Below are 12468 nucleotides of genomic sequence, written 5' to 3'. Positions count from 1 at the left end.
GAGAACCCAGCCCCTCAAGGCATCTTACTGCTTTATTTATGAAACCCAGTTCCACCATTAATATTGGTTGCCTGTTGTCAACCCATTTAACTAGTGTGCCTTGACGAACTGTGTTGCAGGCCAGGGAAATCCTGAACTCCTTGGAGGAAGGGCTGGATAAAAAATTTAGTAAGTAAATAAAGATTTTTTTAAGCAGAACTTAATCCTTTTACCGTATTTTGAATGGGACACCAATACCTATCAGCGTCCAAACTTGACAAAGCAATCTAATCAGCAACAAGGAGGAGTCGTCAACCACTATCTCATTTAGAGGGTCCATTCACAAAACTCCAGTCTTCTTTATAACTTTTTGGGAAGTTTTCAAACATCTCTTACGTTTATTTGCAACAAACAATGTCAACCTGGCCATGCAATATGTATCCTTAAGGATTTTGGACGGCTTTTATCAGAAGGTCTCAAAACTTTCTCGTGCAATGTGTCTGGGATATGCATTATTTGCAAATGTTAACATAGAGAAGGGACTACAGTGTTGTGGCTGCTTGAGGTGCACAGTCATCCATTGCCTTATAACTAGTGGGGAAAGGCTTTGAAATGTAAAGTCTGGTGGTGGCAGATGGAGATAGGTGGGGTGGACCAGTATGAGGGATGAATTTGAAACCATGACACTAGGAAGAACTATGGCACCGAAATGTTGTTGTCTGAAGCAATGCAATTAGTCTATTGTAGAACTGATTTTGGCTTCAGTAGGGGAAACTGAATGGAAGTGAGAATGAAATTGTCTGCTGCTGCTTACCCTATCCTGTGCTGAGAGGAGAATCAAATATGAGAGAATACCTTGCCTACAGGATTTGAGATAGAAATGCCTGTTCAAAGCTATCGGAAAGCCACAAGCTTTGAACAGAGCATACCTTCTGACACTTCTGAAAGCAGAGCGAGAGACAGCGAGAGAGCATAGAATCACGGGTTTTAATTGGTTGTCTTGGTTTATCTGATTGTCCAGGAGGTTGCTTTCTTCAACAGAGTCTATGGCTAAAATGGGACAGAGAAGGATTTTCCATTCCATAATGGATCAGGCTTATCACTTGAATCATGCAGCCATTCATTACCATTTGAGGCAGAGCAAATGCAATAGGTTTTTGCCTTCTCACGCTGCATATCCCCACATGCCTGGCATAGATGAATTCCAGGGCTCTTAACTTAGGACTGTTGGCAACTGTGAGGAAATGCTCATTCTATTAAGGATATTGCAACTTTGCAAAATATTTAAACTTCTAATTTGTTAAAAGAACAGCAGTTCTTGCTCATTAGATTATCTCTTGTCAAGGAGATCTAGCTGGCATTATTCTTTTATAAATGCTTTGGCATGATTGATTGGACTTGAATAATGCTGAAAAAATCTTGAGTGATTAAGAAGCAATACCAACACAATGAGATTTATTTTTTTCATGACTTGCATCAGTCCGGATATTTAAAATCCACTTTCACTACTGTATCCTTGTCAAAGATAGTAATGCGCGCGCACACACACACACACACATTAAAACAATGGCTTTAAAATAATAATAATTCTACCAGTTAGAGCTGAAGCCTTTTTCTAGAAAAATCAGAAACAAACATATCTGGATAGATCGAACACTAAATTCTCTTCCCTTTTGCTAAAATGAGTATGTAAGGCACAAAGGAAGCTGCCTTATATTTAGGCAGATCCTTGGTCTATCTAGCTCAGTACAGTGGTACCTCAGGTTACACACGCTTCAGGTTACATACGCTTCAGGTTACAGACTCCCCTAACCCAGAAATAGCGCTTCAGGTTTAGAACTTTGCTGCAGGATGAGAACAGAAATCGTGCTCCAGCGGCGCGGCAGCAGCAGGAGGCCCCATTAGCTAAAGTGGTGCTTCAGGTTAAGAACAGTTTCAGGTTAAGTACGGACCTCCGGAACGAATTAAGTACTTAACCTGAGGTACCACTGTATTGTCTGCACTGACTGGTAGAAGCTCCCTGGGGTTTCATTTCTAGCCCTATTTAGAGATTCAAAGCAGACATCTGCTATTGAGCCATGGTCCTTCCTCATGCCATGCTGCTTTTGCTGTGATTATTGACCCATGCTTTGCCCAATAATGTCTATTGTTATACATATGAGTTAGAGCAGCTCAAACTCGGTAGCAAAGGTTTTAAGAAGAAGCAAGGGGTGCTTTCAGACATCTTCCCAGGCAAAGGAGAAGTGGCTGGCCTGGGTTTCCAGATGCAACTCCCATGGAAGAATGCGAACAACGGCAAAAATCTGACAAGAAGATCAGTGTCACTAACAAGTGAGCAAGCTGCCCTAATTTCAAACGCCCTTTAAGACAGTTCTCTAGGGAGATCGCAGCTAGTTGTCATAATTGCGTTCTTATTTGCAGAGCAAGTTTAAAATGTGTTAGACGCTTTGCAGATAATACCATTTGCACTCCGAGGTTTGTGTAATTGCTTAGTTGAGACTTGGTACTAAGCTTTATAATAAATCGAGCATACGAAAGAGAGAGCAGCAGCCATGTCGAAAAAGAAACTGAAGTGCTCCCCGCCCCCTGACCCAGGGACATAGCTGCTTCTCTTTGAAATTCTCTCTCTCTCAGTCCTGATCTCTCTTTAGCTCATGGGGTGGAAAACCTTTTTCTGCTCGAGGACAGCATTAACTTGGTGGAAAGTTGTCTGGGGGCGAGGTATATTCCAGCAGTGGGTGACTCAAAAGTACACCTTTAACACAAAAACACTCTCTCACAGTTAGATTTGACATGTGCGGTAGTAAGAAAAAGAAATATACCCATATTTTTCGCTCTATAAGACACACTTTTCCCCTCCTAAAAAGTAAGGGGAAATGTGTGTGCGTCTTATGGAGCGCTCCTCCCTCTTCGCTCAAGATGCTTTGCGTTACTTTCTTGCTTCTAGTTTTCCTCCTCTAAAAACTAGGTGCGTCTTATGGTCAGGTGCGTCTTATAGAGCGAAAAATACAGTAGTGCAGTGCTGCTATGATTCTTCCTGGATTAAATGTGTGTGCGATTTTGAGTGTGTTGAAAGCAGGAGCGGAGGAAGGGGTGTGGTAGGGTAGGTCGCCCCGGGTGTCACCACTGAGGGGGGTGACAGAATGCCAGGAGGCACTCACCGTGGGCCCTGCAGTGCACCTGAGCCATTCGGCTCTCCTAGGAGAGGCACAGTGGCTTTGGTGCATGCAGGCTTCACGCTACCCCAAACAGTCTGCCCATTGCCTCCCTCCCAGCTGTAGGGAGGCTGAGTTGGAGGAGGCAGGCAGACCCCCCCCCCCCCCGCTGCTGCCTTTCCATAGAGGAAGGTGGGGAGACTCCCCCAGGCACAGCTGAAGCAAGCCAACTTTCTCTGCTAGCTCCCTGACAGTCAGGCTTCGAAGGACAGCTCCCATCCTCTGACAGGTGGGTGGGCGGGTTGCAAGCGTGGTGCTCCAAGTCTTGACACAAAAGAGCTGCTTAAGTGCTCAGGTGCTTATTAGCTTCGTCTCCCTTTTCGATGGATCCCTCAGGCCGCTCCCTCACAAGGTTGTTGTAGTAAGGATAAAATGCTCTATCAAGAGTTATCTTAGGTCCACTATGAGTCAAGCTCAGCTCTCTGGCTTAGCCATCTTGTCAATTGAAAAAAAAGTAGTGAAAGGAATTGATTTTGATGATTCAATTTCAAAATTTGCAGAGAACAAAGTTGGGTGGGGGAAAAGGTTTTAAGTGCTTATGCTCACAGTGTTAAGTAAATAAACCAGAAAATAACACTTGCAACTGTAAGTATCTTATTTTTCCTTCTTTTAATAATTCCAATGGGTATTGTGCAAGAGGCAGCTGGGAAGATGAGAAAGATAGTGGTCTCATCTCATAATTTTATCACAGGTGTCATTGCTCCGCCCCCCGCCCCCCGCTAAAAGCTTCAGGCCCTGCAAGCAATTAAGCAGAACCACTTCTTATGACTACCTGGATGGAGCCAACCATGTCACTTTAGCATGTGCTGAGCTTGCACACTGACCCACATATACTGACCTGCTGCTGCCAGGTCTCCTTTTGCCAGATTTGAGGTGGTGTGTGTTGAGCTACCACTGGTGATTTACAGCACAATCCTATGTATGTGCACTCTGAAGGAGTAAGTCCTGTTGAGTTCAGTTGGACGTACTCCCAGGTAAGTGAGTGTAGGATTGCAGTCTAATGCATGAGGTTGCTTCAGACTTTCTGAACTTTGCATGGATCTACTTGGCCCACATTTTTAACAACCCAAGTTGATCATGTGGTTTTAAAAAAAAGTTAATTTTATTTATTTATTTATTTATACCCTGCCCTCCCCAGCTAGGACCAGGCTCAGGGCGGCTAACAACCGATATAAAAACAAACTGATTGACATACAACTTAAAAAACAAGATTAAAATGCAACATTAAAACATTAACATGCAGCCTCATTTCAACGGAAACTCAAATCAAAAACTTTTTGGGGGATGAAAACGTTGAATCTTCACCAAGGCCAACTATCCAGACTGGTCCTACGTGGGCCAGAAAAAAGCCAGGGAAGTCCCCAAATAGGAGTTCCAACACAGAAGGAGAAAGGAAAAAGGAAAGAGGGGGGGGAAGTTAATTATGTATTGTAGCTAAGGCTTTCGAGGGACTAAGAAGTCACAACTAAGAAGGCAGGAAACAAATGAAATCGGCTCCTTAATTTTAGAGTCTTCACCTTTCTGTAATCTTAGGACAGGAAGATAATGATTTCTGAAATCATAGGTGTAGCCATAGTGATGCTGGCAACTCTGAGTTTTACGGTGTATTCCTAAGTAAGCTCCATGGCTTCCAACAGAACTTACTCCCATGTAAGTGGCATAGAATAGCAACCCTAAATGCTTTTCTGAAATAAGGGAGAATAAGGAGGAAGTTGGGACGTATTCAAAGCAAAGTTCTAAAGAGAGGTACATTATCAATGTATTCAGCACTTCTGTAGTGAAAGCAACCAGGCTCAAGACTTAAATACTAAAATTAACGGTGCTGAAAAGAATTCCATGAGATTGGTGTGCTAAGGAGTTTCTGAACACAAGGACCATTTTTCAGAGGTGACAGACAGTAATAACAGATTTACAGAGAGCCGTGGAATGTAAGAGACAAATGAATGACAACTGGAGTAGCAGAAGGGAAAGGTGAGATAATAAAGTGATTGACTTGTACCCATCATATGGAATACTCTAGCATCCTGCCCCGTGAACTGCTGCTCTTGATTACTTTGGTCCTCTTGGACCAAAACCAAATATGAGAGCAGCCTTTACTGTACACTCCTCCTGTGAACCTACCGGGATCTTGGCGATCATCATCAGAGGCCCATCTCCATGTGCCCCTTCTGATAAATGTATGGAGGGTGGTAAGAACTGGCTTGTTCAGTGGTTGGTCCCCATTGATATAATGCTCTCCCCAGAAGAACATGCCTGGCACCATCACTGTCAGCTTTCAGATGCCAGGCTAAGAAATTCCTGTTTACCTAGGCTTTTGGTGGATTAATTTGGATTATAACACAGTGTGATTTTTCACCTGCTCATCTTTCAGTTGTGTGGGGTTAGGTTCATTGCTGCATGAGCACTTTTTAGATAAACCGTTCTTTTATGTATTTTATTTGTTTTTTAAATGTTTTCAAGCCTTGTGTATTTAATGGATCTGTAAGCCGTTTTGATGCAGCTTTTGTGGAAAGCCACAGTAAATATAATAAATCATAACAATTAATAATACACTAATTTGAGGACCTGCCTAGTGCTGCATTTGTCTTTCTTCCCTGTCTCAGTGTGCACGTTGGTATCTGTGTTGCTATGCAAATTAAAGTATCGTTTGAATACCATGTACGAAAAAGAGGGCAGAAATGTGCAATCCAGCCTAGACAGTCATCTGCAGAATGTACATATGCTAAATAAATGCACATTACTAAATCAGTTCCACATGAATTGATGTGACTCAATAACTATTGTCTGCTTTTTAGAATGACTATCGCAAGCTGTCTATGCAATGCAAGGATTTTGTGGTTGGCGTCCTTGATCTCTGCCGAGACTCTGAAGAGGTAGAATCCATTCTAAATGGAGATTTGGAGGCTGAGCCAGTTGAAACACAAAGGCACAGAGCTTCATTGAGTCGTGTCAAACTGGCAATTAAGTATGAAGTCAAAAAGGTAAGTGACTGTCTCTTTTAGACAGTATGATACTGGATGCATTGCATCATAAACTGCCTGCGTCAAGAACCTTAAGCACTATAACAGGCCTGTATTGTAAACACTTTATGGGTCCTGTCCTCTGGACAGGAATAATTCACTAATGTCAAACTGATTTCACAATAAGGCAGCAGAGAGATTGGCATTTTTCAATGAAAGTAATAGGGACTGTCATACACGAGTCAATTATTGTGATGCAGTGTTCTCACACATGTGCATTAAAACATCCAGAGACAAACAGCCACGTCTTGATCCGTCTTCAGCATAAATAAAAAGACTGGAGAAATCATTCTGTAAATAGAAATGATGTTATATCATTATGTTGTTCTTAACTGTACTGCCATTCCACTCAACCCTCTCCCCCGCTGACCATGATCCAGCCACAGTTAAGCTCTTCTGTGTCCCATTGATTTTGTGTCTTCCATTTAAATTAACAGCACTTAAAAGTACTTCACTTTGTCTGGATTGTGTGTAGTGTCAGTGTAATGGGAGGTAGATGCACCAGAGTACATTAAAAATGGCACTCACCTTTTGAAAGCTGTTACTGCTCTTACAACTAATAGCCGCAACAGGCAGTTGCTTGCAGATCGGAAGTGATGTATCACATGCGCACAGAAACAGGCCTTGTTAGTTCCTTTTAGAAGCATCACTGGCAGAGAAAGGGGGGTGCGCCCTGCCCCGGGTGTCATCCCTGGGGGGGGTGACATCGTTGCGGGCGGCGTCCCCCCGGGGATGCTCGCCGCCACCAGCACACCCCCCCCGGACGCTCGCCGCCACCGCACCCCCCTGGGACACTAGCCTCTAGCCCCGCCCCCACGGGCACAGCAGCTAGCTCCGCCTCTGAGAAGCATATTTTAAGCTTGGAATGATAATGTTTGGTCAGAGTCTCTCTACATAGGAATCTGCTATGACGTGAGATATTATAGATGTACAGTACAGTATATTCTAGGGGGTTCTGCTGACAAAAGTCTTTAAAATAGCCACAGAAGAAAACTCTGTTCCAAGGGCAGTTTATTTATATAGAAAACAGCCATTATAAAACTTCCAGGCCAGTGCTTTCTGGGTCTTAACGTTTACGGATAATCACCTTGGGTCATCACCTCTGAGAAGTAATAAAACACAAATGCTAGAGGACTACGGAAAGGAAGTGACACCTACATTTATTTACATTTGAATATGTCTGCCTTGGTGGCCATGCTGCCAGTAACAGCAAGCTTTTTCACAGCTTCTGTTATAAATCACATTGTGTTATAGTGAGCCACCTGTTAAAGCCAACCTACTAAGTAAGACTGCAGTGCATAAATTGGATAGTGTTAGTTTCTTTAAACTCATCCCTGATTAATAGATACTTGAATATTTTCATTTATATAGATCACAAACTTTAAAAATAATCGAGGGTTTATTAATTAGAGATGGGTTTAAGGAAACTGACACTATCCAGTTCTTATATAGTATATCTCTATTTTGAGACCAGGTGTGTTGTTGCAATGTCTGTGATTCCTGCACTCCACGGAAGCTTCATCTTGAGCTCATGCTTTACCTGTTTACAGTGCCAGTGGGGGCCATTAATTTATGGGACCAGTGCAGGCTTTGCAGAGTGCACAGCTGGCTTCTGAATGCTTCTGTGGCATTTCTTCAGAGACAAGGCTCCTGCCTTCTGTAGAGTCTTGTCATTGTGATTCTGATTTTGCAGTAGGCAGCGAATCTGAAAGCATGAGAGGTAGCTTGGCAGATTGTTCATAACCCGAAACTGATGTGCAGAACTTCCCTGGATAACTTGGAAAGCCACAAGTTTGCTTTTTATTCTGCACCGCAACAAAACAAATGTTTCTCTTTTTCCTAGGCATGTGCCCTTTGAACACAAATCAACTGATTAGGTTCTTTTGGGCTTTTAAAAACATTGAATCTTTAAGGATCTGCTGATTTTATAAACTTAGGACAACATTGGGGAACCTCCAGGCTGTGGACCTAATTCAGTCCTCCAAGCTCCTCCAAATGACCCATTAGCCATTCCTAATAAACTCCATCTGCATGTCAATCTTGTGATGTCATTTGACATCACCTATTTATCATGTTGATCTATCCTACTTTCTGCTTTTTCTAGTTTTCTTTGATTAGGCTTAACAATTTAGTATTTTACATATGCTTTATATATTTTATGTACATTGGAAGTCTGGAAGAAAGTTCTAGAAACCGTTGCTCAGAATTTCTGTTGTATGTATGTACCGCAAGCTTCGCTTTGCAGTTGCAGAGGATTTACAGAAACTTGCTAAACGAGCTGCCTTTCTAGTGATTTTTACTTGGAGAACTCAGGTTTGCAAGGATAAGGACTTCTGCACTTGATTTCTTTGTAAGTTTTAAATGGAAAATACAGTTAATGCTCAGGTATTACGCTTATATTCTTCTCAAAATATTAATGCAGCCTGCTGGGACAGTTCCTGTTAGGTTTGGACAGGATTTAGCCATAAAGGAAAATAAAATGGAAACATGGTTTTACTCAAGTCTTTGGGTTACGGGACTAAAGGAAAAATGAGTTCATTGGATGGGGAATTCAGCTGGTTGTTATCAGGTTATAAAATGTTGGAAGTCTCTTGTATTGTGGAAGTGGCTATGTAAAACCCAGTTTGTTCTTATTCATTGAATCTGCTCCTTGTTCATATGCTGAATTAAATTGAAGCTGGTTTAAGAATAGTGCTAGGCTTAGCATAGAGATTGATAAGAAATATACCAGTACTAGTTGAGGGCATCTTTTGTGAGAGGCAATGTAACAGAAATTCCGAAGATGTTACAGTAAGTATTAGAATAAGTAGTGACTGGAAGACTATTAGTTCATAGTCTTTTGAAAAGTTTAGGGAGAAGAAGTCAGGAAGAAAACAGCAGTGCAGCAATTGATGCAAATGGTGCTACTTTAGAGATGGCATACTTAGCATTACTTGTGAAGCAAGTATTCTGAGTTGCTCTGCACTCTCCTAGCTCTCCTAAGAGATGCTGTGTTAAAATTAGAATTCATAGCTGCATTCGGATGATCATATATTCATTTAATAAGCTGAGATAGGAATGAACCTTGAGCCTTGTGCCCTCACATGCAGCCAGCAAACCAACCAACCAACCAACCAACCAACCAACCAACCAACCAACCAAGAAACATTCAAGTTAGGTATAGTTTCTTGCTTCAATAGAACCAAATAATGGCTTCAGAATAAGCAAGAATACAAAGCCATTTTCAAACCATGGCTTTGTCTCCTTGCATGTTCCAAACCAGTTAACCATGGTTTCATGGTATGGTTCATGAAATGGGAAAGTATAGTTAACTGGAAAACATCTTGGTCTGTTAGCAACGGATGGAGTGAAGTGGCCATGAATGGCTCGTTTATATCTTGGCGTATTAAGCTAAAATATAAACCTCCAGATATGAACATGTTGCTCTTAGACAAATTAATGGAGGTTAATTAGCAAATAGTAGTAGTAGTAAGGTAAAGGTAAAGGGACCCCTGACCATTAGGTCAAGTCGTGACCGACTCTGGGGTTGCGGCGCTCATCTCGCTTTACTGGCCGAGGGAGCCGGCGTACAGCTTCGGGGTCATGTGGCGAACCAGAGCAGTGCACGGAAATGCCGTTTACCTTCACTCCGGAGCGGTACCTATTTATCTACTTGCACTTTGACGTGCTTTTGAACTGCTAGGTTGGCAGGAGCAGGGACTGAGCAACAGGAGCTCACCCCGTCACGGGGGATTCGAACCACCGACTTTCTGATCGGCAAGTCCTAGGCTCTGTGGTTTAACCCACAGCGGCACCCGCATCCCCAGTAGTAGTAGTAGTAGTAGTAGTAGTAGTAGTAATTTATATCCCACCCATCTGGCTGGGTTGTCCCATAACCTTCACAATTAGAAGAAGAGTGTCTCTGGCAGAGCATCCTGACATGTATGTGGCTAGGCAGTATTCGAAAAAGGATACTAGGCCAGGTGGACCCTAATCCTCCTTTCAAAGTCATTCAGGTTGGTGTCTATCGCTAGATCTAGAGGGAGAAAATCCCACAGTTTAATTATGTGCTGTGTCACAGTAAGAAAAAGGTCAGGGGACTCTAGGGAGTGGAAATGGGGAGTGCTAGGGTGTGTATCTTGGCAGGTACCCAGTGATGTCTACCCTGAAACACCATCACAGCTGCAAATAATAGATAGTTAAAAACTCTAAAGTTGATATCTAAAGTCATTTTAGACTTGCTGAAGAATTTACGCATGCTGAAAGATTTCCCCAAAAGACTGATGCTTGTGCTCAAGTGTGTAACTCAGCCACATCTCTTATTTTGGCTTTATATAACAAAACATGCACATTTAGTAATTTCAGAGTTTTAACATAATTTTCTTCTCTTTGGTGCAGGTGCTCTTTAATTACTTTGTGAATGCTTACTAATTTAACTGCCAATGCTAGCTAATTCAGCAGTAGATATAGCAGAATGCAAGTTAGCTTGCTCCTGAAGGCTACTTTAAGGCTTATCCATGCTTGCCTTTCCTTCTCACTTCTCACAGGCATGGTCTGCACTTTAAAGCACAATGGCTGAGCACCCATTCCTTTTTTTGCTCATGAAGGGTTCCCCATGAAAACCTGCTCTTTAAAGCTGGATCAGAGCAAATGGCAGTCTGTGGAAAACCTGAATTGCTGTTTGCTACGAATCAGCTTTAAAGAGTGGATTTTCATGGGCAAAGCTCCAGATCAAAGAAAAAGGGGGATGGCACTCAGACACAGAGCTTTAAAGTGCAGATAAGTGTGGATGAGCCCTTAATCAAAGCAAATTTAGAACTAATCTTTATGCCTTCCAAATGTCTTGAAGATTTGTTATATTGTGTAAATGGCTGATAATAGCCTTACCTATGCTGAACGTAAGTTAAAAAAAAAACCCCTTTAAAGCTATTTTTGCTGGCATTTTCATATTCAGAATTCTGGGCACTTACTGCTTATTTGCATGCAAAAACCCCACAATGTTTTCCTAGCTTACCATATTGCTTAAAAGTGTTACCCATGATCATACTCAGTGGCTGTGGAATGCTGACTGGCAATTGGGGACTGGGTGGAATGGAATATCCTGAAAGAGAACATGGGTAGCTGGCTGGCATTCTGAATAGGAGCAATTCAAACAACAACATTTTGTTGCAGGCCCACATATCAGGAAACTGTTGGCCTCCTGCCTTTATTGTACAAAGGGCTGCACGTTTTGTTCTGTGCCTTTATGTACAACTACTGCATTTTAAGCAGAAAAATATTAATCACGTATGTGAGGGACATTTAAAATGAAATTCCCACTTGCACCAAGAAAGAACAACTGTTAATATTTTTAGTTTCTGAAAAAAACATGTTTCCAATCTCATTTGAGCCTGTGGAGGTGTTACTGTGATGTTAGCAACTCTGCAACATGCCAAATAAACAAACCTAATAATAACATAAAATTGTATGGTGATAACTATCTGTACATTCAGGAGCCTTTCTTGATAAAGTCTGAAATAGCTTATTCGAGGAAGCTTGTAATTTAATATTATTTTTAAGAAATATGCCTCAGATTCAAGAGCCGTGGCAACATGTGAATAGGTTGCTATTATAATTTTAGTAGCTGATAATGAAGCTTAAAAAAAACTATTATTGGAGTTATATTGGCAACATCATAATCAGAAGGCGTCTTTTTTTGCAATCATAAATATTTGCCAGTGAGAATTCCCATGTGATTTAGTGTATATACAGGTGCTTGATACATACTGAGAGCCTGACGTCTTCCTAATTTTCATAATAAATAGATTCCTCCTGTTCACAAGTAATTTATCAGGAAAATCAAAACTGGGAATGGTACGTTACTATCTGCATTGCTTGCCCTCATTGTATTGGTGGGTAGTATTGCTTCAGGTGGACTTTGCTTTGATACATTGACCACGATCAAAAATTGATAATGAATCTGATAGTGTTCTAGTCCACAAACAACTAGCATTTCTTGGTCTTTAAGGTTCCACCGGAGTCTATAGTTGTTTTGGCTATAACACAGCCCAGCCAAATACCACTGGGAAATGAAACACCAAGTAAGGCATGCTTAAGCCTATTGATTTCAGTAGAATCGATAAACCTAAGTTTCCTGTGTGGGGTTGTAGCTGCTTGTTTCTTGTCATATAAATTGGGTTGGATTCATAGGAACAGAGAAAGCTGCCTTGCACCATTTAGCATGCAGCTTTTGATCTAAAGTCACATCAGTGGTGGGAGGCTGGAAGAAGGGGATG

The 12468-nt window shown here is 41.8% G+C and overlaps 1 protein-coding gene across 1 annotated transcript in view; it reads left to right on the top strand.

Moving 5' to 3' along the window:
• The window catches only part of TRPC3 (transient receptor potential cation channel subfamily C member 3), a 58520-nt gene that overhangs the window by 21902 nt on the left and 24150 nt on the right, over positions 1-12468 (top strand). Inside the window, exon 3 of the mRNA XM_028743969.2 lies at positions 5990-6175. Coding sequence (XP_028599802.2) covers positions 5990-6175 — 186 coding nt within the window. The remainder of the gene's footprint in view (positions 1-5989; positions 6176-12468) is intronic.

This window comes from Podarcis muralis, chromosome 9 (genome assembly GCF_964188315.1).
Source record: "Podarcis muralis chromosome 9, rPodMur119.hap1.1, whole genome shotgun sequence".
NCBI classification, from domain to species: Eukaryota; Metazoa; Chordata; class Lepidosauria; order Squamata; family Lacertidae; genus Podarcis; species Podarcis muralis.
This window is presented reverse-complemented; position numbering and strand designations above follow the sequence as displayed.